Source organism: Lemur catta, chromosome 6 (assembly GCF_020740605.2).
Source record: "Lemur catta isolate mLemCat1 chromosome 6, mLemCat1.pri, whole genome shotgun sequence".
Lineage (NCBI taxonomy): Eukaryota > Metazoa > Chordata > Mammalia > Primates > Lemuridae > Lemur > Lemur catta.
In genome coordinates, this window is record NC_059133.1 from 59,607,073 (window position 1) to 59,632,806 (window position 25,734).

General features: G+C 58.6%; 1 protein-coding gene and 2 long non-coding RNA genes across 11 annotated transcripts; 1 reads left to right on the top strand and 2 right to left on the bottom strand.

Annotated features, from left to right (window-relative positions):
- Positions 1–278: 278 nt before the first annotated feature.
- Positions 279–2,626, bottom strand: LOC123640475. Of its 6 annotated transcripts, XR_006735986.1 has the most exons (4): positions 1,702–2,357; positions 1,333–1,565; positions 1,035–1,246; positions 279–660 (listed from the first exon to the last, which is right to left on the bottom strand). It is a non-coding gene; the product is annotated as an uncharacterized LOC123640475 (long non-coding RNA). The 6 variants fall into 6 exon arrangements; XR_006735985.1 differs by lacking the exon at positions 1,702–2,357 and adding an exon at positions 2,526–2,626 and having other exon boundaries at positions 279–1,246; XR_006735988.1 differs by lacking the exon at positions 1,702–2,357 and adding an exon at positions 2,482–2,585 and having other exon boundaries at positions 279–1,246.
- On the top strand, positions 2,614–25,345 carry RAPGEF3 (Rap guanine nucleotide exchange factor 3). Of its 4 annotated transcripts, none has more exons than XM_045555105.1 (28): positions 2,614–3,075; positions 3,538–3,750; positions 9,969–10,022; positions 10,102–10,208; positions 10,421–10,542; positions 10,708–10,876; positions 11,507–11,591; positions 11,932–11,992; positions 12,102–12,178; positions 12,368–12,514; positions 12,973–13,085; positions 13,354–13,442; positions 13,725–13,803; positions 14,017–14,167; positions 14,253–14,335; positions 14,918–14,957; positions 17,460–17,541; positions 17,883–18,029; positions 19,964–20,061; positions 20,476–20,601; positions 20,686–20,867; positions 21,126–21,216; positions 21,331–21,381; positions 22,315–22,402; positions 22,640–22,752; positions 23,189–23,243; positions 23,334–23,405; positions 24,226–25,345. In XM_045555105.1, exons 1-28 carry the CDS (start codon positions 3,070–3,072, stop codon positions 24,342–24,344), a joined length of 2,820 nt encoding a protein of 939 aa, XP_045411061.1. In that variant the 5' UTR covers positions 2,614–3,069; the 3' UTR covers positions 24,345–25,345. The 4 variants fall into 4 exon arrangements, with proteins under 4 accessions (XP_045411061.1, XP_045411062.1, XP_045411063.1 ...); XM_045555106.1 differs by having other exon boundaries at positions 22,688–22,752; XM_045555107.1 differs by having other exon boundaries at positions 2,660–3,075; positions 3,613–3,750.
- LOC123640476 lies at positions 4,203–7,304 on the bottom strand. Its single transcript, XR_006735990.1, has 4 exons — positions 6,914–7,304; positions 5,472–5,542; positions 5,308–5,363; positions 4,203–4,734 (listed from the first exon to the last, which is right to left on the bottom strand). It is a non-coding gene; the product is annotated as an uncharacterized LOC123640476 (long non-coding RNA).
- Positions 25,346–25,734: the final 389 nt, after the last annotated feature.

Genomic DNA, 25,734 nt, shown 5'->3' on the forward strand with positions numbered 1-25,734 from the left:
TTGGCGTGGGCTTTCCCCCCTGTGTAGGAGCTGCCAGAATGTTTGAGAGGCAGGATTGCGGGTGATAAAGCACACAGACTTGAAATCACCTGGCTGGAATCACTCACTGCTCCACCACTTCCTAGTTGTGGGACCTTGGGCAAGTCATTTAACCTCTTCATGTCTCAGCTTCCTCATCTGTAAAATGGGAAAACTATGATAACAACCCTATTTCATAAGGTGGTTGTGACAACTGAATCAGTGAATGTTTATAAAAATCAAGAACACGGCCTGGTGCATGTAAACTATTATTATTATTATTGATTATCTGTCCCAACACACCTGCCAGACATCTAGTGACAGTCAGAGGAGGGTGGAGGCTGTACCAGGACATGGCATTGATTGTCCCCAAAACGACTAACCATCTGGCCTGAATGTCTTCCTCAGACACACTCCCAGTCCCCTGCCCCCTCCAGGCCTCCATCTCTATCACATATCTCCTGAGAACTAATGCCACTGGCCCCATCCAGGAATCCCGAGAAGGGAAATACCTTCCCCACTTGGCTGGAGACTGGTGGGCCTGCCTGCCAGGAATAGAAACAGGACAGGTGGAAGGTCCAGTCCCTGTGATCTCCTTGGGCAACCAGTGAGCAGGTAATCATCCCAGGCCATCTCCACAGTCTCCCAGACACAGGGAACAAGAAGGAGACATGAAAAAAGAAAGGCAAGAGTAGTGTTGAGGGAGAACATAAATGGGGGAAAGTATGTTTGGGATTTTCCTTTTCACCCATTTTTATGACTTTCCTTGGATCCTTCCCCCTAGGATCCCCCCACCCTCCATTTCCCTTTCCTTGGTATCTTCTCCTAGGCCATGTTAGAAGAATGAATAGAATGCATACAGAATATATGCAGTATGGCATGGGGGTAAGCAGAGCCACAACCCGGATTCAAGCCCCAGCTCCACCATTGCCTAGCTGTGTGACCTTGGCAAGTTACTTAATACCTCTGAGCCTCACTTTTCCCATCTGTAAAGTGGGGATAACGGTAGTACCTACCTCACAGGATTGTGGCAGGGGTTAAATATATGGAAAGCACTTGGAACAGTTCCAGTACATGATAAGCTTCTGTGGCTCTGCTGAAAGGTCTGCAGGTAAGCAGGTGTCCTGCCTCACTCCCAGCATCTTTCACACCTGCCCACAGTACGGGTAGCAGGAATAGGAAATAGGGGACCCCTTGGTGACCCCACTGCCAGTCTCAGGAAGCTCTGCTGCAAGAAATTCTAGGTCAGGCCACTGGTCCCAGCAACCTGAAACTCTACTCTATCCCCCCCTGAACTCTTTCTCTCATGCCTACCTGTGGCTCCCAGCTTGTCATCCTTTCCTGCCAGTATCCAGGCTGTTCTTCCTCCTTCCAAATGACCAGAACTTAGGTGGATGGGTTTGGGTCAGATTCATTCTCAGGCTCTCCTCCCTTCCTGGAGGGGCATTTAAAACTCCACCAGTGTTTCTCAAAGTGTGAACACAGCAGATGGCCTGGGGTGTTTGCTCAAAACACAGATTTTCCATTTCATACCAACAGGACCGAATCTGAATTTGGGGGGATGAAACATGCAATATTAAAATGCAGCAAAATTTTTATACACATACACATTAAAATTGGGATTTTAACCACAATTAAAATTCCTCTCCCCCCTTCAAGAAAATAATCATCAGTGAAGGATACCGGCTTGGCGCCCCAAAGGAGGGGGTAGAGGCTTCTTAGAGATGTTTCTCCCCAAGTCTGGGCAGGCTCAACAGCAAAGGGAGTGGGGAAGAGATGGGGCAAAATGGGAGTGAGTCCTAGAAAGCTGGCGCGGGGCGCGCGCCACCCTCCAAACCCTCATTATCGTCCTGTGCAATCACGGGACGCCACGGGAGCCGCAGTCCCGGGCCGCCGTCTCTCCGCCCTCTCGGAGGCAGGAGCAGGGCGGAGAGGGCGGCTCTGGCCACCTGCGCGGTGGTGGAGACTGAGGCCCAGGGAGGCGTGGGGCTCAGGACTGAGCCTGCAACACAGGACTCTGCCTCATCCTGCCCGGCCGCCAGGGAGCACGCTGGGGGGGCGTGGCCCTCTAGAACCCCCTTCTGTCCTGGAAGCTCCGCCGCAACTCCGGCCCCGGCCATTCCCGGTCGCGGTCCCTCCTCTCCAGCCTCAGTTTCCACACCCGCGCGCGCCATGTGTGCTGGGGCGGGGGGAGGGGGCATGTGTCCGGGAACGCAGCAGTGGGATGCTCTGCAGCGGGGATCCCCGGGGGAAAGCCGCCCTATCCCCGCCCCCACCCCCACCCCGCGCTGTTGGAGACCCTGGACCGACACAGGAGGCAGACGCCCCCGGCCGGGAAGCGGCCCCAGCCCGGATTTCCCTCCCGGGTGGGGCCGCGATGACTCACCCCTCGCCCCCCTTTCCCCCGGTTTCCTTGTTTGCATTTCTCCTCCCGGCCACGTGGCGGCCGGGGCAGCCACTCACCGCCCCTGCCCCGGCACCCCGGCCGCTGCGGCTCTTGCACACACCTCAGGGCCGCTCCTGCCCCCCGGGGTTCCTCTGGGCTCCGGCTCGTGCCAGCTCTACATGCCCCCGAGTCGGGACTCCACCCCCAGCCCATGCCCGCCCCGTTCCCCTGCGCCCGCCCCTACCGTAAGGCTGGGTGCCTTCTCCCCGCCTCCTCAGCCGGTCCCGGGGAGGGGAAGGGGGCGGGCAGCGCAGGGGGTGTGACAGCTCCCGTCCGGACCAGTGCCAGCTGCAGCCTCGCTTCAGCGCCCGGTGCCAGCTGGCTCTTTCGTCTGGGACGAAGGCGGAGGCTCGGGGCTCCCTGTCGCTGGGGGGGCTCCCCCCCACCACGCCCCCAGCCCTTTACTCACCCCAGAGGAGCCTCTCCACCGAATCCTGCATCTTGCTGCCCGGGCAGCCGGTCCAGCTAGGAACTGGCCCTGTTCACTGCACCCGGACTTACCGCCAGCACCCCTCCAGCACCACTTATCAAAGCTGACCGGGCTCCCTGGGACCCCCCAAGCTTTTTGTTAGAGCCTGCACAGCTGGGCCAGCTTGAGAAGGAACATGAAGGTGGGTAAGGTGGGGTCAGGGTCGAGGAGGAGCAGGAGAGGGCGGGAGAGGAAGCTGACACGGTGGGGAGTTCGGGTGGGAGAGAGCCTTGGTCAGGGGTGAGAAGCAGGGTTTGAGCCAAAGCTGCATTTCTGGGGGATCCAGTGAGTCCATAGCCTCATACTAGGAGGCGGTGGAGATCTCTGCAGGGGTCTGGACAGTGGGGTGGGGCAGAATTCCAAAGAGGACTGAGAAGGGCCCGATCTTCTCTGTGAGCCAGCTGGAGACCCCTAAGCGCGCCAGACCGGCGGGCCCCAGTGAAGGTTTTCCTGCACCTCCCCCAGCTTCTGGCAGGGTTGCAGCACCTCCGCCTGGCCAGTCCCGAGGACTCTAAGGAAGTGGTTCTGCCTGGGGCAGTAGTGCTGTGGTCCAGCTGCCCCAGCCCCTGTCCCATGGCTGTCCACCTTCCTTCCCACACCATAGGTGGGCTGGCCGGGTGAGAGCCGCTGGCAGGTGGGGCTGGCTCTGGAGGATAGCCCAGCCCTGGGTGCATCGCAGGTGGGAGGCCTCCCTGACGTGGTGCCGGAGGGGACACTGCTCAACATGGTGTTTAGGAGGATGCACCGGCCCCGAAGCTGCTCCTACCAGCTGCTGCTGGAGCACCGGCGCCCAAGCCGCATCCAGGGGCTTCGCTGGGTGAGTACCCTTCACCTGCCTAGGCCAGGGCCACACACACGGGCGGGAGGGGGGCCTGGATTGTGGTTCGGGCATGCTGCAGGTGGCCCAGCTTGCTCTGGGGGCTGGGGGTGCAGAGTGGCACAGCTAGGATGGACAGTGGGTCAGATGAAGCTTGGCTGCAGTGTGCGTGGGTGGCTCACACAGCTGCGACATGTGTGTCTGCATGTGTCATGCCCGGTGTCCCCATTTGGGCACAGGGGTAAGAGGAAAGGAATTTGTCATCTATCTGTCACCTCTGTGTGCCAGGCATTGAATTAGGTGCTTGTGTGTTCTCTCCAGGTGGGGGTGGGAGTTGTAGGGGCCAGGTCAAGTAAGGGGTGGGGTAAGCTTGGTTACTGTTCTTAGTACATCGCCGTGGCAACATTCTCCTTTAGTGAGTGCTAGTTCTGCATTTTGTTCTTGGGGTGAGGTGGTTATATGGACACTGCTTGGCTTCTGGCTTTGGGGGGCTCAGGGAGGATTCTGAGAAGTTTGGAGAATCTGAGATGTTGAAGCTCCCTTTGCCAGTGAAAACATCTCAGGAGGTGAAAGAATGAAGGAGAAAGCCAGCAGGGGAAAGCATGGTGGGGTTGGGGGCGGGGGGCAGGATAGTGGCTGTAGGGTCCAAATCAGCAGAGAAACTCTCTCCAGGCACCCCAACCACCCAGACTTAATAGATTAACATCACCTGAGATTCAGTTACATATCTGTTGTGCGTGTACACATGTATATGTGTCGGAGAGCCGTGGGGGAGTACCAGGAGGGCACTTGGGTAAAGGGGTGGAGGGAAAGCAGGAGTGGGTGGCAAACTTGAAGAGCTCATCTCGTATGGTGAGTGCCTTTGAGTAGAACAACCACCACCTTCTCCCTCCTTTCCCCTACCTTGCCCAACGGCCATTTATATCACCAAAATATTTGGCTGAGTTGAGGAAACTGAGGCTTGCCAAGATGAGGGGGTCCTCCCTACAGTTGGAATTGAGAAGAGAATCCAGGTGTCGGTCCCCAGCTCTCCCCCAGCCCTCTCTACCTTGGGCCTTGGGTCCTGCCCCCACACCTCCGGCTCTCTGGGTCACTGGCAGTAGTTATTGCTTGGAGCCAGTGGGCTGGAACCCTCCCTCCCTTCTTCCCTCTCAGGCTATAATTACTTGTGCATTTCCTGTCCCCCTCCCAGCTTGTAGAAGCAAGGTAGGGGTGGGGGGAAGGTCAGGTGCCAGGACAGTGAGGTCACTGGAGGATCCCCTGGGACCTGCTGTCTGGGAGGGGCTGGAGGAGGCCGCCAGGCTGTTTTCCGACTCCTCCAATCCCCCAGAATTGAAAGGCTGGTGTGGGGGGAGGCCGGAAGTGTCGGGGTGAGGGTTGCTTCAGTGTAAATGGGGCCAAAGGCTCCTCCCCTGCCAGATGGGGGTCAATGACCAGAGGGAACCTAGATTTTTAGGGCTAGAGGCAGCGGCCGCACCCTTGCCTGGTGACCGTCTCTGGGGAACAGGGTGGGGTGGTTTCATTCCACTCTGCCCATGTTCAAGAGGCTCTCAGTACCTGTGAGGCTGTGCCTTGATGCCTTGATGATGATGATGCCTTTGGCTCAGCAAGGGCTTCCATGCAGGCACAAGTGAGAGCAGTGAGTATGCATGCACAGGGCGAGGGAGGTGGAGCCCAAGTCCCAGCAGGACAGCACTGGGAGTTGTTCGGGCCAGACCTACCTCTTAGAAAGCCAAGGGGCAAATCCGTCAACCTCCTAAAGAGGTCTAAAGAGAGCTCTTTCTGTTCCTACCTAGACCAGGACAAGAGAAAATGAAAGTAGGTTATAGCAAGAGGGCTTGCAGTTTAGATACAGAAGGGACTTACCAGCTATGTCAAAGGTGATGCTAGAATGGGATGGAAGAATATCTTCTTTGGAAAATATGAGGGGGAGGTGAGATCTTGTCTAATGTCTGGGGACGGGCAAGATCGGGGTGACCTCTGGTGGGTCTCAGTAGCTCAGGGAAGTTTGCGATGCTTCTCTTTGAGTGATTGTTGTGGGGGAAATGGCCCTATTCCGTAACTAGAAAACAGGCTTTCACGAAACCTGTTCAAATAATGGTGGTCATATAGTAGCTAATAATTATTTAATAGTTATGTCCCAGTAGTTATGTCTGATATGTAAGAGCTTTGCCTTTATCATATCAGATAACCCTCACAACAGCCCCATGAGGTAGGTAAATTATGTCATCATCCCCATTTTAGAGATGTGAAAACAGAGGCACAGAGAGATTAAGTGACAGGTCCAGGGTTACATAACTGCTAAGTGGCAAAGCTGAGCTTTGGTCCCAGGCAAGTTGGTGGCAGAGTTCAAGCTCACAGCCACCGTGCTGCACTTGTTTTCTCTTGCTAGAGACAGTAACACTGACACCCAAGGCATCACCCCTCCCCATGCACTCTTCCCTTGTCCCTCCACGCACAGCCCTGGCCTCGGACTTTAGCCATGGCCCAAGGGAACTGGTCTAACGGGTCCCCACACTGTCTGGCTCTGACAGGGAGGGAGGATGGGGCAGGTGACCGTGCTGGTGCCAGGGGAGATAGCCTCCTCTTCCACTTGAGTCCTTCTTGTGTAGGAATGAAAGGAGGAGGTGGGCACGGACCTTCCCCTTGACCTGTACCAGCTGCATCTTCCCAACTGAGAACCCCTAAGCTGACACTCAGTCATCAGGCCAGGGACAGGGTCAGCTGTGGGACAGCAGTTTTTCACTGTGTCTGGGTAATAGGGCCCATCATGAAATACAGTTCGATCAAGTCATTTAACATTTACTAAGCAGTGGCTATGAGCCGGGCACTGCTCTGAGCGCTTTATATTGTTAACTCATTTGATCCTTATGCCCTGTGGGATAGGTACTATCACCATCATCAACCCTACTTTACAGACGAGGCAACTGAAGAGAGCTTCGGTAATCAGCACGAGGTCACTCAACCAGGTGGTGATCGATGGCCAGGGTTTGAATCCAAGCATCTGGCTCTGGAGCCCACACACTTGTCCCTGCCCCTGAATAGTAGCCCTCCCCTGCCCCATCCTGGGAGGTTTCCATGCACACAAACATTCTTGGAACACAGAGGGGCTATGAAGACAAGCCTGACTAACTATGTCTAACCCAGCAGTTCCCAAACTTACCTGCCCTTGGAACTTTCTGAGGGCAGAATGCCTCTACGGCCTCTGTGTCCAGGGGACTCGGGGACGGCAGGGCATAGTGCTGAGATTAGCACGGCTGGGGAGTCAGACAGGCACAGCGTGAGTCCTGGTGCCCCTATTTACCAACTGTTAGGGCAGGTTATGCAACCTCTGAGCTTCCTTTTCTCTAGCTGTGGAATGGGATTCAAATCCCTGCTTCCAGGGTCGGCACTGGTAGCAGGAGAATCTTATGTTTCTAAGTAGTCGTGTGACTCTGGATAGGCTGCCTCATCTCTCCGGGCTTCTGCTTTCCTTGGCAAAATGAGAGGGGTGCCTTAAGGTCCCTTTTTCGGCGCTGGTGGGCCAGGTCCCTGGTCTCTGGCCTTGTGCTTGTTCCCTGGGGGAGGACAGGAAATGACCAGGCTGGCCACATGACCTGGCACCTCCCCTGCTAACCTGCCCTCCCAGACCAGAATAATACCAGGAAGGGAGCTGGTGCTGGAGCCTGGGTCATGGGCACCAAAGGGAGTTGGGGCAGGGACTGGGGCCACCTGCGCATTTTGACATGAACAATAACAAGTCATTAGCACTCAGGCACTGTTTGTTCCGATACAGGGGGCTGGCTGGGTAGCATTCCTGCCCTTCCTCCCTTCCCCGGCTCCTCCTCCTCCTCCTCATTTCCTGTCGTTCAGTCTCCAGGGCTCCGTGTCTGGCACTGGGCTGGGCCCCATGACCCGGGCAGGGATACCCTTGGGACACCTAGTGACTTCCGCCCAGCCCTGGGCCAGGCGCCTGTGCACGCCAGACCTCTGCCTGGGTACACAGTGGCAAGACGCCTGTGCTCAGGGCCCTGCCAGGACCCAGACTGGTTGTACCCCAGCGCCCCAGCCAGCTCCTTTTCAGAGACCCGAGGGCAGATGGGAAAGCAGGAGAGAGGTTGCTGGGGAGAGGAAGGGGGAAGGAAAAAGAAAGGGGCAGGTGGGGCGGGCGGAGTGGGACCAAGAATGCCAGCACTGCTGGGTGGGAGTTTGAGTTTATCCATAGCTGTCTGGCTGGCTGAGTATGTGTGACTGAGTTACACAGGCACTTCACTTCAAGACCTTTGTTTCCTTGTAAGTCACAGAGGACAGACAATACCTGCTCTGCCTATTTCACGTCTGGTCCTATTTATTTATCTATTTATTTACTTATCTACTATTTATTTACTTGTTCATTCATTCATTTAGACAAGCAGACAAGGTCTTGTTCCTTGACCAGGCTAGAGTGCAATGATGTCATCATAGCTCACTGCAGCCTCAGACTCCTGGGCTCAAGCGATCCTCCTCCCTCAGCCTCCCAAGTAGCTGGGTCTACAGGTGTGAGCCACTGTGCCCGGCTAATTTTTCTATTTTTAGTAGAGACAGAGTCTTGCTCTTGCTCAGGCTGGTCTCAAACTCCTTGCCTCAAGCAATCCTCCTTCCTCGGCCTCTCAGAGCTAGGATTACAGGTGTGAGCCACCATGCCCAGCTGAAATTTTAATTTTTTATGTAGTCATTTTTAATATTTTTCCCCGATGATTTGCATTTTTAGATTATGTTTAAGAAATAGCTTCCTACTTCAGTGTTAAAGATATTCTATGTTTTCTTCCAAATTTTTTTTTTTTTTTTGGAGACAAGAGTCTTGCTCTGTCATCCGGGCTGGGGTGTGGAGGAGTCACCATTGTTCACAGCAACCTCAAACTCCTGGGCTCAAGTGATCCTCCTGCCTAAGCCCCCCAAGTAGCTGGGACTACAGGCATGTGCCACCACACCTGGCTAATTTTTCTGTTTTTGTAGAGACAGGTCTCACTATTGTTTGAGCCCTATGGTCTCAAACTCCTGGGCTCAAGCGACCCTCCCACCTTGGCCTCTGAGAGTGCTGGGATTTAGGTGTGAACCACTGTAGGACCCCGTGTAGTCCTGTTTTACGTAGGTGCCAGTGAAATCAAAGAGGCAGACATGCTTTGTAAATTGTGAAGTGTTCTACCATTGGGAGAGCTCATAGGGCATCCTGTCCAGAGGTGTCCACAAGCTCCGATTCTCAGGTGGCAGGAAAAAAAGAGTGGTGAGGGGCTTTCATGTCGATGTCCCAGGGCATACAGGCTCGTGTTCCAGATGGCTCGACTGATACCCAGGGCAGGGAAACCTTGTTAACCCATGTTTCTGTGTTCAAGCCCGTCCTCCTGAGCCAGTCCTGGGTGTTGCCACGGCCTTACTCACTCTCCCGGGGTAGGGACTAGCAGCATCTCGGAGAAGAAGGACGCCCTCCAGCAAGCAGCCCCACCCTATGCTTCCCAGATGAATAATAGCTAACATGTACACACAACCATACGCCAGGCAATGTTTTAAACATTCCGTGTGCATTAACTCATTTAATCCTTCCAAAAGCTTATGAGTTGGTATTATTAGTGTTTTACTGATTTTATAGACAAGGAAACTGAGGCAGGGAGCAGTTAAATCACTTGGTCGGTAAATGGAGGAGCAGGGATTAGAATCCAGAAGTCTGGCTCTGGGGTTTATGTTTTCAACTACCAGGCTGAACCAAGGCCCACAGGGGGCAAGAGGCCTGCCCCCATGGTCCTGTGGTTGGGCACAGAATCTTGGGACCAGGCCTGGGACCCCAGCCCGGGAACAGGTGTTCCTAGTCCTCCCGATCTGCTCACATCCTGGCCTCTTGCGGGTCTTGTTATCTCATGCCCTCATGCTCCTTCCAGCTCCCTCGCTTCTTCTCCAGGGGCAGTTTAACTGGGGGCCTTGGCATATCTGGGCCCTGAGTAAGCAGAACAGGGGTCTCGGGGCTTTCATTTGCAGGGGTGCAGTCCTTAGGTCCCGTCTGGTGATGGGGCTGGAAGGGTGGGAAGAGGCGGCTGCCTGGGGCACAGGGTGCTCAGTGAACGTCTGCGTATTTGTTGGATGAGTGGCTGAATGGGTGCATTTGGGGTGGGGCCTTGGCTCGGTCAGAGTGATGGGGCAGGGCAGGTGTCCATGAGCTGGGTTTGAAGGCCTCACACTGATGTGCAAACCTTCCCCCCTGCCCTCAGACGCCCCTCACCAACAGCGAGGAGTCCCTGGATTTCAGTGTGAGCCTGGAGCAGGTAGGAGCCCGGGAGGGGTGGAGCTGGGACCGACAGACCAGCACCATGAGGGTTCAGCTCTGCCCTTCCTCCCTCCAAGGCCTCCACAGAGCGGGTGCTCAGGGCTGGGAAGCAGCTGCATCGGCACCTCCTGGCCACCTGCCCGAACCTCATCCGAGACCGAAAGTATCACCTTAGGCTCTACAGGTGAGTGGAGGCCCTGTCCGCCTCCTCTCCCACCCCCACCATGTTCCCTCCTTTCCCACTGTGCTCCAGGCGCCTGGGCCTAGCCCTGCTTCCAGCGGGAGAACTAGGCTTAGGCTAGGAGGATGCCTTTCTGATGGAGACGTCCTCTCTCCACCTACCCTCTTTCCATTGGATTCTCCCTCTTCTTACCTGTCCCCTTCCACTTCCCACAGGCAGTGCTGCTCTGGCCGGGAGCTGGTGGATGCCATCTTGGCTCTGGGACTCGGGGTCCACTCCCGGAGCCAAGCCGTGGGAATCTGCCAGGTGCTGCTGGATGAAGGTGCCCTCTGTCATGGTGAGCCCAAGCCCAGGGTGGGGTGCGCTGGGCTGGGCATGCCAGGCAGTCCTGGGAGCAGGCACCAGTGGGGAGTGCAGAGGGGAGTGGCATTGCAGTGGGGGCCTCATGCCCACACAGCCTCAATTTCCTCTCCTCCCCCACGCCTGGGCCGCTGCCTCCCAGTGAAACACGACTGGACCTTCCAGGACCGAGATGCCCAATTCTACCGGTTCCCTGGGCCAGAGCCAGAGCCCACGGGAGCCCATGAGATGGAGGAGGAGTTGGTTGAGGCTATGGCCCTGCTCTCCCAGCGGGGGCCTGATGCCCTGCTCACTGTGGCACTTCGAAAGCCGTGAGTCGGGAGCCCTGACCCGCCACCCCAGGTCCCGCACAGCATTCAGGTTCCATAGTGTCTCACGCTCATCTCTAAGGGCATCCCTCGCTTGCCGCTAGGGAAGGGAGCCTGGCTGGCCCAGGAGACCCAGCCCTGCCCTGCATTCTGGCACGGACTCGCTGTGTGATCTGGGGCCATTCCCCCACCCCACTGAGCCTACTTCTTCCTCTGTAAATGAGGGTGTTGGGCCAGAGGGTCTCTGAAGACCTTCCCACGCTGAGACGCAGTTGTGGCTAAGAGAGGGTGGGCTCTGGAATCTGTGGGCAGGTCTGGGTTCAAATTCCAGCTCCACCGGCTACTGGCAGGGTGACCTTGGGCATCCTGTGCTAGTTCCTCTTCTGTCAAGTGAGGATCGTGACGCCCGCGTCATGGGGCTGTCGTGAGGGTGGAGTGGGACAATGCAGGTACAGTGCTTGGCACGGTGTCTGGCACATGTGCATGCTCCATAAAGGTTAGCCCTCTAGTGACAACAGTCGTGGCTGGGGCGCCATCTAGCCCCAGGCCTGAGCTGGGGGGGGGGTGGCTCTTCTCCCTGGCCCGAGCCCTCAGTTCCTCACGTGTCCCTGCCTGTCCCTTCCGCACCTGCAGCCCAGGACAGCGCACAGATGAGGAGCTGGACCTCATCTTTGAGGAGCTGCTGCACGTCAAGGCTGTGGCCCACCTCTCCAACTCGGTCAGTGCCGCCTGTCCCAGCCCTGCCCTGTCCCCAGCAATCTCCTCTTCTTGTGACTTCCTGGAGGCTGGGCCAGAGGACAGTTCCCTATGCTTCTGTCGGTGGCTTGGGATTTTCAGTCTAATTTCTTGCCCCAGCAGCGCCCTGCCTGAAAATCCTTCTGCCTCTTTTAGCCCATTTTCTCCACTTGCTTTGTCTCCTGCTGAATCCCAGAAATACCTGACCTGGCCACATCTCTGTCCCCCAGCATTCGTGTCTTTGGACCTAACCTCCCCCACCCTAGCCTGGCCCGTCTTCACCTGAACTTGCAGCCGCTGACCCTCCTCTCCCCGCCCTGCAGGTGAAGCGGGAGTTAGCTGCAGTTCTGCTCTTTGAGCCCCACAGCAAAGCAGGGACTGTGTGTAAGTCGAGCAGGGGACCGCAAGCTGGGCACGGGGCCTGGACGTGGGTAGAGGCCATGGAGGAGTGGTGGGTGCCAGGAGGGCCATGTCTGAGCTGTGCATCTCTCAGTGTTCAGCCAAGGGGACAAGGGCACCTCATGGTACATTATCTGGAAGGGATCTGTCAACGTGGTGACCCATGGCAAGGTAAGCCCTCCCCGCCTCCTGCCCCAGGCCCCTGGGTGGGAACTGCTCCCTGGTCCCCAACCTCATGGGCAGCGACTTTGCCGGCCCCAAGGCTGTTGATCCCCCACGGCTCTTGTCTGGGTTCCCTGCCCTGGGCCTGTCCTGGCAAGGGCTAGGGGTGGGGTGGCTGTGACTGAGGCCTGGCTTCAGGGGCTGGTGACCACGCTGCACGAGGGAGATGACTTCGGACAGCTGGCTCTGGTGAACGACGCACCCCGGGCAGCCACCATCATCCTGCGAGAAGACAACTGTCATTTCTTGCGTGTGGACAAGCAGGACTTCAACCGCATCATCAAGGTGCCGCTGCTGGGGGCGGGCAGGGGACGCGCACCCAGAGAAGTGTGCAGGGCAAGGCCCAGGGTGGGCCTGTAAGGGGCAGGGAAGGTAGGAGACGGAGACGCTGGGAGGGCACCATGGCCCTCGGTGTGTGAGGTGAAGCCCGTGGCACCCTCAGCAGGCTCAGCAGGACCAGTCACCTCAGGCTGGATGTGGGAGGCCAAGGGAGCAGTGGGCTCACGGGGGTGGGGGGCTAGGCTGCTGGGGAGGAGTGCTGGGGGGATGGGATCCACAGGGGGAAGGGGCGGGAGAGGGGCTCCCGCTGTGAGGCAGGGGAGGCAGAGCCAAAGCCAGGGCAGATGAAGGGCAGAGGGCCTTTGTAGGACCCCCGTGGGGTCAGGGTCTGGAGCAGGGGAGGTGGATGAGAGGGTCCAGAGCAGAGCCACGGTGTGGTGAGCACCGGCGTGTCTGTTCTCCAGGACGTGGAGGCAAAGACCATGCGGCTGGAAGAACACGGCAAAGTGGTGCTGGTGCTGGAGAGAGCCTCTCAGGGCACTGGCACCGCGCGCCCCCCAACCCCAGGCAGGAACCGGTAATACACCCATCATGATCCCTCTGCCGCCCACCATGCTCCCTCTGCCGCCGTCTCTCCTTCCATTTCCCAGTCTTTGCTCCCTTCCACTCTGTCATCTCCCTGCCCCCCTGGGATTAGGATGCACCCCCTGGGTCAGCCTCCCCCCCCACTAAGTGGGCAGAGGGCTGGCAAATCGGGAAGAGTGATGTGATTGATTATTGATGTCTGCCCTGGAGTGGGGGTGGGGAGCAGTACCGTAAGTGCTATGGAGTGGCCGTTTCCCTAGGTATACAGTGATGTCTGGCACACCAGAGAAGATCCTAGAGCTTCTGCTGGAGGCCATGAGGCCGGATTCCAGTGCTCACGACCCCACAGGTAGGGGCAGCAGACACCCTGCCTGCTCTCTGATTCGTTGGGTTGTCAGTGCAGCCTGGGAGGGGGCCAGACATGCTGCATCTGCCCTCACTGGGTGCTGGATTGGTCCATACAGCCAGTTACTGTGCTCTTGGCTGGGGGCGGGGGGGCGCTGTCACAGGGGCTGGGCGTTGCTGGTGCCTTGCTCATGGTGCCATGTGGGGAGGGGCCCCTCCAGCCATCCCTGTACCTGTGCTCACCAGACTTGGCCTCTGAAGCTTCCTCCTGCCCCCTGCCCCACAGAGACATTCCTCAGCGACTTCCTCCTGACCCACAGTGTCTTCATGCCCAGCGCCCAGCTCTGCGCTGCCCTCCTGCACCAATATCCTCCCAGCCCCAGGGGGATGTTGTGCACAGGGGTGGGGTGGCATGTGGAGGGTAAGCCTCGTCAGCGTGGCTGTGCTGAGCCCTCCGAAGCGCCAGCCTTGTGCCAGGCCCAGCTAGTGTGGGGGCCCCGGGCATCCTGCCCCTCCTTTGCCTGCGGTGTGGAGGGTGGCCCCGGTTGGATGTTGTGGTTCCCTTGACTGGTGCCCACCTTCCACGCGGAGCCCGCGGGGGGCAGTGAGCAGGAGCGCAGCACCTACATCTGCAACAAGAGACAGCAGATCCTGCGGCTGGTCAGCCAGTGGGTGGCCCTATATGGCTCCATGCTCCACACCGACCCTGTGGCCGCCAACTTTCTGCAGGTACCTGGGAGTGAGGCAGGGCTGGGCTGGGCGGCCCGGGCTGAACGCGGCCACGGCCGTGTCAGTGAGTCCTGGCTCTTCGTAGAAACTCTCAGACCTGGTGAGCAGGGACGTGCGGCTCAGCAACCTGCTGAGGGAGCAGTGGCCGGAGCGGCGACGGCACCACAGGTTATGCTTTGACTCTCCCTCAATCATCATGTCCGCGACTGGCAGCGCCTTGGATGGCTGAGCACAGGCTCCGGGGTCAAGCATCAGGCCTCAGGGCCGGGCTGTGCCACTTATTTCAGGGTTGTTCTCTGTCCCCTTGCTGTTCACCCCCACACCACGTTTCCTTCCATCCTCGTGTGTCATTTGCTCATTCGCACATCCTGACCTCCTGAATGCACCTGCTGTTCTCACTTCCTTCGGCTCACGTTTATTACCGAATGCCCTCGGTGCCAGCTCCTGCCGGCCCCACCTGGTGCATTTCCTAGAGTTTGCCTTGGGCTTCCCAGACATCCCCATGGGGCAGTGCCCCATTGGAGACACTGGGCCCGGGCTGGCCTTGGGAGCACAGACGCCAGGGGCCCCGGTTCACACCCCTGTTGGCCCCTCTCCCTGTGGTACTGACCAAGTTGTGCCTACCTCTGAGCCGCTGGGGAGGGCGGGATGGGATCCAGAGCCCCTAGAGATCCCCCCCAGCCCACCAAGGTCGCCCTGCCCCCCGGGACAGCTAGCCTCACCTCACCTCCCTTCTCTCTTGCTCCACAGGTTGGAAAATGGCTGTGGGAATGCATCTCCTCAGATGAAGGTGTCTGCCCTGTGATGTCACCTCTGCCCGGCCCCAGCTTCTTCCCTCTGCTCCTCCTGGGACCTCAGGCCCCTCCTTCAGCTCCCGCTCTGAGGGGCTCTGCGTGGGTGGGAAGGTTCCCCTCCTGCAGACGGCCCTGGGCTCTGTGAGAGGTGTTCTCGGCCATGCTGGGGAGACACAGAGGCCTAAGGCGGCACCCCTCCTCCCCACCCCAAGGGGCTGTTATTCCTTTTGGGAGGTAATTCGTGCCCACGGTTAGAGCCTGGGGGATGAGGAACTGGGGCTGGAGGTGGCCTCTGAGGCCCAGGGGACTCCAGGTGGCCAGGGCTGTGGGAGCCCAGAGAAAGGCGAGGCCCCTCCCTGGGGTCAGAGGTGGCTCAGGCCATTCCCAGCTGGGGCCCAGGGGGAGCAAGGGGACACGAGAAGGTGTGACTGGAGCTGAGATTTAGTTGAGGAATGGAGGGAGAAAGGACTGGAGAGGCAGACTGGGTTGGTGGTGGGGAGAGCTGTGTCGGGAATAAAATCCAGGCGTGTCACCCAGCCAACAGGCTCTCAGTGCCCAGCCGCCCGTCCGTCCGCCCTCCTGCTTGCTGGAAACCGTAGCTGGCTCCTCTTCTGTAGGCAAAGCTTGTTCTCTCCTCAGGGACTTTGCACTTGTCCCTTAGCCTGGAAGGTTCTTTCTCTGGCTCTTGGCCCGACTGGGTCCTTCTCGTTGTTCCAATCCCAGCCAACATGCCAGGTTCCCAGAGAGGCACTTCCCATCTCCCCACCCAGGGCACCGTCCCCTTTCCCCCAGCACTGCCCCCACCAGGCGTCCTCCATGAGTTTCTTCAAAGCATTCCTGCCACATGGAGTGTGCTCTGTCTACTTGCCATTGTCTGTTACATCCCACAAGAAGGCCGGTTTTACTCTTGAGGGCCTCTGCCTCCCCCGTGCCCACATGCTGCGTGGCACGCGGCCGACACTCAGGGACCGACACTCAGGGACCGGAGTAGAATCGCCCTCGAGTGCCAGGCACTGGGCTAGGTGCTGTGGGCGAGGACAGCCAGCCCTGGCCTGTGGGGCTCCCAGCCCAGCTGGGGCAGGCTGTTAAATGGGCTCCAGGCAGGAAAGCCAAGAGCAAGGGAGCCCCGGGGGAGGGAGAGTGAGAGCTGACTGCAGAGGAGGCTGCAGTCGAGTGGAGTCTGCAGGGGCAACACGTGCAGGGCCCCCTGGGCCAGGGAAAGGGGTCTGGCCTTTGTCCCAAGAGCAGAGCAAACTGTTGAAGGGATTCGAGCCAAGGGTTGGCCAGGTCTGATTTGCGTTTTGAATAGGTCAGCGCTTTATCCAGCAGACAATGACGGCCATTGAAGCTTAATTGGGCTCTGGTCAGGCAGACTGCAAGAGGCGGCTGGAGGCACCTGGGGGGAGACGGGGAGAATAGTTGGGCCATTGTGGTAGATAAGGGTGAGGCCTCCCAGCAGGTGGAGCTGGAGTTAGCCTGGGCTGGGGGGAGGAGGCTGAGACCCATGTCAAAGCCTAAGCCACAGAGCAGGGTGACAAGCTTTGGGAGGAGACTGGAGCCCGGGGAGAGGGACAGGAGTGGTCTGGGAGTTTGGGGTGATGGGTCACCAACGTGGAAGGTCCAGGAGGGGAGTGAGACCAGGACTTGGAAGGGAGTTCAGCACCGGTGGTGGCTTTGAGACTCACGGACGTGCAGGTGGCACATGAGGCAGTGAGGAGCTCTGACGAGCGCCCTGAGATTTGGAAATCTAGGGAGGAACCACGGGCAGAGGTCTGAACCGAGAGCATCTGCCACGTTGGGAGCTGGGAGGAGGAAGAGAGTCAGTCCCAGAGTCGGAAAGGACAGTCTGGGGTGGGAAGAAGAAGCTGCGTCGGGAGCTCCTGGCCCAGCAGGGGCTGCCCCACCAGCAGAGGTCTGGCAGTGGTTTGGGGCGCTGTGCCCCGCCGTGGGTGGGCAGGGCCGCTGACACAGTAGTGCTGTGGGTAAGGGAACACAGGGAGGGAGGGCAGGAGGGAGTCCAGCTCTGCCACTTAGCTCTGTGGCCCTGGGCATGTTACCTAACCTTTCTGAACCTCATTTATGTCATCCACAAAACGAGAAGAATAATACTTTTGCCAAAGGGCTATTGGGAATATTTAGGCACTTAGAACAATGCCTGGCTCACAGCAAATGGTAGCTGAAGGAGGGAAAGGGTAAAACCAGGGTCAACAGCTAAGGGTTTCCGTATTAGAACTGTTCGGGACCTATCTGGTTGGGGTGGGGGAGATGCAGGTGGAGGGGCACAGACTCGCCCTATCCTGAAACCTCTTGTGTCTCTCCTCCTGGAGCCTTGGTCCTCGGCGCCTTCCCCGGCTCAGGTGAATGTGGCAGGCAGAGCCCTCTGGTGGTGTGAGTGCTGTGCCGGGCCCATGCTCCTGGTGACAAGGGCCCTTACTGTCCCCTCCCTGCATGCTCTCCTCTGCATCTGAGCCCTACTTTCTGTTTTCTCTTCCTCCCAGGCCCGGAATGTGCCTGTTTGGCTCCCCACCCAGGACGAGCCCCTCCCCAGCAGCAATTGTGCCATCCGAGTTGGGGACAAAGGTTGGTGGTCTGAGCCAGCCAGGCATAGCCTGACATCTGCACCCTGCTGTCTCTGCCTCCCTTGTCCCACTGTTGTCACCCTTGACCTCCGTGTGCCCGAGCGCTCATCCTGCCTCCCAGACCACGTGAGGTGGCACGTGTACTCCTCGGGGTACAGAGGAGTGTCCCAGGCTGCCAGGCAGATCTGCCCCCTGCACCCCTCTCTCTGGCTCAGTGCCTCCCCACCTGCCCTGCGAAGCTCGGCCTCTTGGGGCTCCCTCCCGTCACGGCAGGTGCAGCCCTCCCCTGGGGTGGGGAGACCAGGCAGCCCCTCCCGCAGCTCAGCATGCTGTCCTCTCCAGTCTCCTACGACATCTGCCGGCCAGACCACTCGGTGCTGACCCTGCAGCTGCCTGTGACAGCCTCAGTCAGGGAGGTGATGGCAGCCTTGGCCCAGGAGGACGGCTGGACCAAGGGGCAGGTGCTGGTGAAAGTCAATTCTGCAGGCGGTGAGTTGTGTCTCTGGATAGACCCCAAGGGAGGGTGCCCCCCTCGGATCCGTGCCTAGATCCCCCAGGTTAAGACCATTATCATCATCTTCCTCATCTTCCTAATGTGAATGACATTTAGTGTTTATGGGAGGTTTATGACGTCTGTTCGATGTGCTTTACGTGTAGCACGTGGGCGTGTGAACTCTGGCGCCTGTGCCTGCGTTTGATAGCCCCTTATCTGTGCGTCCTCGGGCAGGACACTCCATCTCCCTGCACTAGGTCCCATCACCTGTCAAATGCGGATGATGAGTACTTGCCTGCTAGAGGAATTGTGAGGATTAAATGAGTTAATCTGTTACAGCGTTTGGAACGGTGTCTGGCACATAGTGATACATAAGTACTGGGTGCTACTACCATTATTATCATTGTTCCTCTACTGTCATTCAATCTTAACTAATAACAACCTTATGAGATATAGGCATTTTTATCCTACCTTCAGACAAGCAAGCTGAAACTCAGGGGTGTTAAGCAATTTCTCCAAGCTCACACAGTAAGTGAGAGTGAGAGAGTAAGGGAGAGAGCTGGCCTTGGAACTTAGGTCGTTTTCATCCATTTAGTCATTTGGCAAACATTTTTGAGGCTCAGCTATGGACTAGCAATATGTTAGCAGCTAGAGATACCACAGCAGATAAAACAGATCAGCTTGGTGGTTAAGAGTATAAACTGTGGACTCTCAGACCTGTCAAAGATTCTTAGCCCTGCCACTTACTAGCTGTGTGATCCTTGGCAAGTTGCTCAACCTCTCTGAGCCTCCATTTCCTCATCTGTCAAATGAACACTGTGCTTGTATCTGTTACACAGAACTGCAGTGGCTGTTAAATGAGCTAATGTGTGTGAAGCACTTAGCACATGGCCCGGCACAGTAAGTGTTCAGAACATGGCAGCAGAAGGATTATTAGGGTCTGCTTTCAGAGAACTTGGGACATTAAAAACCACTGTTCTCTGCGAAGGACACAGGCCTGACAGGCAGAGCCTAGGGTAGACAGGAATTAGGGACATAAGGATAATGGCTAGAGGTGGAGATGAGAAAAGAAAAGCCATCTCCGGCCAGGCAGTGGGGAGAGACAGGTCGCCTGTGTGCTCTGCTCACCTCTAGGAAGCACTGCCCTCTGGTGGCCACCCAGTGCATTGCAGCTGCCCAAGCCTGTGTTTAAGAGCGTACTATGTGCCCGGAACGGTTTAGAGCACTGATCTCCAAACCACTGTGATCAACACCCATGTCAGTAACTAATATTTTATTACAAAGCCCCACTATGTGAATATTTATTTATAAATCATACATATGTTACTACACTAATACCATTATTAAAGCTATACACAAAATAGAAATGCAAAACAGGTAGGAAAAATAAATATAAGGAAACGGGCTAATATTTTTTCTGGACACATGGGTAGACTTATGCACCTGACTCTGGAGGCCAGTGGTCAAGGGATTGGGGATTCAAACATGACAAAAAAACACAGTCCACCAAGAACTGACGAAAATCAATACCAAGACTTATGTAAGGCATTTCCCAATTTTCAAAGGGCTTTTTTATGTGTCATTTACTTATAGCCACTGTTTGTATACGTTATTTCATTTGACTTCTGAAATAGTTAGGGCAAGTCTTATTGTCTCCGTTTCACAAAGGAGGAAAGTAAGGCTCAGGGAGGTTCAAACCCTGCCCAAGGCCTGCCTGTGTCACAACGAATCCCTTTTCACCCTCCCTGGGTGCGCTGCCCGGCAGGGGGGATGCGTGGGCACGTGCACCTGTGTGCTTAGAGCACCCGCCCCGGACTCCAACCCCACTACTGGGAGAAGGGACCTCCCAAACTGGGCCTCCACCCTGGTCTCCAGCTGGTCCCTGGCCTCTCTCCCTGCCCCCACCCAGTGCCACCTCTTCTCTTTGCAGATGCCACTGGCCTGCAGCCAGATGCCCGCGGTGTGGCCACATCCCTGGGCCTCAACGAGCGGCTCTTTGTTGTCAACCCACAGGAAGTGCATAAGCTGGTAGGGACCAGGCAGGGTGCCATGGCCCAGGGAGGAACTCTGGGAGTGGCAGGGGAGGGTCACAGGAGAAGAGGGAGGGACCCAGCTCTGGCTACAGCTGGGTCTTCAGTGGAGAGAGGAGGGACCGGGCCTTAGCTGATGGGGGGATTCCAAAGATCATGGGGGTAGCCCTGGCTGAGAATTCCCAAGGAGAGAGAGGAGACTGCTTAGGGTTTCCCCGGGGGACAGGAGCCCTACAGGGAGGGGTCCCAGCATTGGGAAGCCCCTAGAGGCCCCTCCACTCCCTGCAGTCCCCCTGCCCTCCCCAGTCCCCGTCCTACTACCCGCAGAGTCTTTGCCCCAAACCCTCTCCCCCGACCCTGTGCCTTCCCCTGGACTCCTCAGGCACCCCCCTGAGACCTCTCCCACCTGCAGACCCCACACCCTGAGCAGCTGGGGCCCACTGTGGGCTCGGCTGAGGGGCTGGACCTGGTGAGCGCCAAGGACCTGGCGGGCCAGCTGACGGACCACGACTGGAACCTGTTCAACAGTATCCACCAGGTGCGGGAGCAGAGCCGGGGCGGCGAGCCGGAGGCAGGACGCCCAGCCCGGTGCACACTGACCTCCCCTGTGGCCCCCACCCAGGTGGAGCTGATCCACTACGTGCTGGGCCCCCAGCACCTGCGGGATGTCACCACCGCCAACCTGGAGCGCTTCATGCGCCGCTTCAACGAGCTGCAGTACTGGGTGGCCACAGAGCTGTGTCTCTGCCCGGTGCCCGGCCTGCGGGCCCAGCTGCTCAGGAAGTTCATCAAGCTGGCCGCCCAGTGAGTCCTCGTGGGGGGAGCGGCCTTGGCCAGTGTCCTGAGGCTGCTTTTTCTTAAACCCCCTCCCTGCTCAGTGTGTTGCCGAATCTGCCGTCGCCTTTGTTCCCCACGCCCCTGGAGCCCCTGTGTCCCCACCCCAGCCAGCGTGGGTCCCTGCAGAGACAGCACTGGCCCTGTGCTGGGCCAGGCCCGGCTGTCGTCTGGGGGCGCTGTGGGTGCGGCTGCTTCCCTGAGGGTCTCTGGGTCTTGTGCTCACAGCCTGAAGGAGCAAAAGAATCTCAATTCCTTCTTTGCCGTCATGTTTGGCCTCAGCAACTCGGCCATCAGCCGCCTGGCCCAGACCTGGCAGGTAGGTGGGATTGGAGGCCGCCGTCCTGAGGTCAGGCCTCGGCTCCCCCGGGGAGTCCTGGCTGGGAGTGGGCCTCCCCACGGCAGTGGCAGCTCACCTGCGTCTCGTTCACAGCGGCTGCCGCACAAAGTCCGGAAGCTGTACTCTGCCCTCGAGAGGCTGCTGGTGAGCGCTGGGCCCGGCCCGGCCCGCGAGAAACCCTGACTCTGGCTCCCAGCACCCCCTCTGCCTGCCCTTCGCCACCGTCCGGGTCCCCAACCCTGGCCCAGGGCCTAGCTCCCTCTGGCCTGGGAGACTGGGGAGCTGGCTGAGGAATGGGGTGTTCAGCACCGGGATGGGGCTGCGTGGTGCACTGTACCCCTCCGTGTGTGCACGCGCGGGGGCACTTGCTGTGGACAGGAGACCCTGTGTGGAGGACAGGCCAGAGCGTGTGTGGTGTCTGGTCCTGGGCTCTGGGGTGTCAGGGCAGCATCAGGGGGCTGTGCTGCCCGAGGACTCAGGAACCCAAGGGCCTGGCACTGAGAGCCCGCGTGTGCCAGGGAGCCCTGAGGTGCTTGTGGGCTGGACTAGCACAAAAGGTAAGGGAAGTGTTGGAGGGCTGACCCTTCCACCTCCAGGAATTTTTGAGGGTTTTGAAGTGTTCAGGAGAGAACTAGAGCAGAGGTGCTTTGTCAGCGTGGCCCAAGAGCTCTTGAGAAAAAAATTCACCTCGTGGGGCTCAAGGGGTTCAAAGGAATTTACCCACCAGAGAGAAAGAGAGACAGGGACAGAGAGACAGAGAGAGAAGTTCAGAGAGAGAGAGAGAGAGAGAAAGAGGGTCAGAGAGAGGGGACAAAGAGAGACAGAAAGCGAGAGAGACTTTTCCAAGAAACTTTGGGGCCCCTGTGACTAATGGTCATGAACTTCCTCAGGGCCAATGGGAGACCAGCAGTGGCAGCAGCTTCAGGGCAGACCCTGCTGGCTGAGCTCTGGGGCCAGGAGAGGCTGAGCTGGGGGCCGTCCGCTGTGGGGATGGGTGTGGGGCCCCTCCTTGGTTGGCTGGAGACGGGGATGGGCTATGGTGTGTGGGACCCCCCATATTGTGGCTTCCTCCGCTAGGACCCCTCGTGGAACCACCGTGTGTACCGACTGGCCCTGGCCAAGCTCTCCCCGCCCGTCATCCCCTTCATGCCCCTCCTTCTCAAAGGTAAGGGCCGGCTGGCCTCCCTGCTCCTTCCCGCCCGTCCCCGCCTGTGCGACCGCTGGCTGCCAGGGTGATTGCACAGGTGGATTACACGTTCCCAGGCTGGGAGGAGAGTTCGCACACTAGACAGAGAAGGGCATTCGAGGGCCTGTGAGATGAGGACACTGCCGGAGCGGAGGGGACAGAGGGGAGGGCAGCATGGGGTCGGCCACCTCTCCTTATTTACCTCCCTGGCTACAGGAGGGGGAGGAGCTTGGGGGCCTGTGAACAAAACCCAACTCTTTGCAGACATGACCTTCATCCACGAGGGAAACCACACGCTAGTGGAGAATCTTATCAACTTTGAGAAGATGGTGAGTTCAGGAGAGTGGGCGTCTGCCGCTGGCATAGGTGGGGGAGGTGACTGTGGCCTGGAAAGGGGGCAGGGCTGGGAGGTAACTTAAACTTGTTATCAATGACATAAAGACGAACGCTGTTTGTTAAAGAGCCCCTGCCTCACTGCACTGCACACTGGAGGGTCTGCTTTCCGCTGGGGGCTGCTGGGGTGGCCGCCTCAGACAGCGCCCACGCAACAAGAGCCCCTCGCAGCCCTCTTCTCTCTAACCCTTCCTGACCTCTGTCCACATCCTCTGCCTGGTCCCTGCTGGGCCTCTGGGTGTGCTGGGAGAAGACAGTGTGACCCCACCTCTTACAGCCCCCTAGGAGCCCCCATTCAGAGGCAGCCTGGACTCCCAGCTGCCGCCCAGGGCAGGACAGGGCTTTATCGCTCACGCCCCGTGTTGCCCACAGCGCATGATGGCCAGAGCCGCGCGGATGCTGCACCACTGCCGAGGCCACAGCAGCGGTGAGAGGGCTGGACCCGGGCGGGAGCCCCCACGTCCTCTGTGAGGCCTCAGCTTGGCCCTGACTCCTGTCTCCCCCCTCACCCCACCAGTGCCCGTCTCACCACTCAGAAGCCGGGTTTCCCACCTCCACGAGGACGGCCAGGTGGCGAGGATCTCCACGTGTAAGTGGGGGGGGGGGGCCTGGGGGTGCCAAAAATGCTTAGTCACCGCTGGTGTTGCCGGGCACTTCCATACGTGGTGCCGATAACTCGTCACAGCACCTCCCTGGGTGGGTGACAATGCTATCCCAACTTAAAGATGAGGAAACAGGCTTGTGCGTTGAGGGAACTTGCTTAAGGCCACACGACGAGTTAGCGACAGGGCTGGAAGCCAGACACGGTCACTCCAGACTACATTGTTTTGACCGGACTCCAGTTGCATGAAGTGGGATTGATCATCGTGGTTCATGCCACACTGTCCCCCCCCCCCCCCCCCCCCCGGCCCTTTGTTTTATTTTAGGTATGCTTTATTCTCATGATATAATGAACACCCCTGGCCCCAACCCCAGTGTGAGAGCATTGACGATAACTCCCAGCTCCCACTGTCCACTCAGCCCCCCACTCGGGGTTACCCCATCCTGAATTTGCAGTTATTCATTTTCTGGGTTATTAAAATACCGTTATCTCTCACACACACACCCCACCTTTAAAATCCCTCATATCTAATATACATATATACAAAATGACAAACTATGGTTTAGTCGCCTTTGAGCTTAGGAGTGCTGTGCTGCTTGGAGCCCTGGGGACCCGCTGCTTTCAGCCCTGTGCCCTGGGCCGCGTGCTGCTCTGCCCGCCTCTGTGGGGTGGGCGGCAGCCGTCCTGGGCACTGGGGCTGGGAGCGGCAGGGCGGTGGTGAAGGCAGGAAAGCCGTGTGCTCCTTGGAGGGAAGGGATGGCTTCCACAAAGTGTCATCGTGCCTCCCTGGCCACTCTCCCCCCGCCAGGCTCGGAGCAATCCCTGAGCACCCGGAGTCCAGCCAGCACCTGGGCTTATGTCCAGCAGCTGAAGGTCATCGACAATCAGCGGGAACTGTCCCGCCTCTCCCGGGAGCTGGAGCCGTGAGGAAGGGGCTGGGGCTGGGGCTGGAGCAGGCACTTCCCGCCGGGAAAGCCAGGGCGCGCCGGGCCAAGAGGCCGCCCCTGGGCAGGGCTCTCCGCAGAGTGGACTCGAGGCCCTGGAGTGGGCGGCGTGGAGGCAGCTGTCCCCCGTGAGGACTGGTGGCTAAGGAGGACTTCAGAGTGGACCTGAGCCGGGGCCCAAGGCTAAGGAACGGGGACAGAGAGGCCCGGGGAGTGGGTGGGAGAGCAGGGCAGGCGCTGGGAACTCTGGGTTCAATAGAGAGCTCTCCACACCAGGATCCTTCCAGATTCTGAGCCTCTGGCTCTGTTGTCCAGCCATGGCCAGGCCCTCGTGGTTTGTTTTCACCGTGGGCAGAGAGAGCGACTGCATGTGTGTGGCATGTGTGTGGCAAGGGCCAGGGCCTGCAGGGCTGTGGGGGGCGGGGCGTCCTGTTTTTCTTTCCAGAGCATCTGAGATAAACAGCTGGGCGTGGGCAGGGCTGCAGCTGGGGAGTGGTGGTCCCTGAGGAGCTTTCCTGTTACCGTCAGTTGACAAAGTATGTGTGTTCTGAGGCCAGCCCCAGGGCGTGTGGCAGAGAGGCGAGACCCTGCTTCACTGGAGGCTGATGGAGCAACCTCACCCCGCCCCAGCGCCTGCTGCCCGCCCCACCACCGGTGTGGTCTCTGGGACCAAGGCAGCGCTCCAGCGTGGCTGAGTGCTGCCCAGATGTGCCTCCCGGCCCCAGCCTCAGGGTGGGCTGGAGTCGCTCAGCGTGGCCGGGGTAACCAGCAGTACAGACCAGATGCCTCTGGCCTCGTCCACCTCCTTCCTCCTCCCTCCAATCCCTGCTGCCCTGCCCCGAGCACGCGCTGGCCTGCTGGGTGGGGGTCAGCTGACGGGGAGGGTCGGGGTGGCCACTGATGGAGGAGACACCGAGGCGTCCCATCGCTTGCTGAGGCCCGACAGGCTTCCAGGAAATCGGGATTTATCATCCGTGACGAGAAGGTCCCAGCAACCTCCGTAGGGGTGAAGTCCTCTCTTCCCTGCCCCTACAGCGTGTCCCCTAGGAACCAGCTGCTGCCGGGACCCCTCCTGCCGAGCTCCGGGCGAGGGCTCTGCCCCCTCTGCTCTCTATGCCCCGGACCGGCTGCGGAGGCTCGCTGCCTGCCTGAGGGAGACCGCGGGCCCACGGCTGCTCCCTGAGTAGGTGTGGAGGCAGCAGGCCCACACCTGGAGCGAGGGCAGGTGCTGGGACAGCCCCTCCACTCCTGCCCAGCACACACCCCTGCCTCCTCTCACCTCCACGCTGCCAGACTCCTCGGCCCCGCGGAGGTCATGGACACACGTGCCAGCTGTTTCCAGAAAGGGCCAGAGCTCTTAGCAGGGAGGCAGC

Bases quoted from the DNA above. Each gene is read 5' to 3' on its own strand.
- RAPGEF3 (XM_045555105.1), top strand. The intron at 10,023-10,101 runs GTAGGAGCCCGG...CCTCCCTCCAAG, and splicing joins TCAGTGTGAGCCTGGAGCAG to GCCTCCACAGAGCGGGTGCT. The intron at 11,592-11,931 runs GTCAGTGCCGCC...CCCGCCCTGCAG, and splicing joins TGGCCCACCTCTCCAACTCG to GTGAAGCGGGAGTTAGCTGC.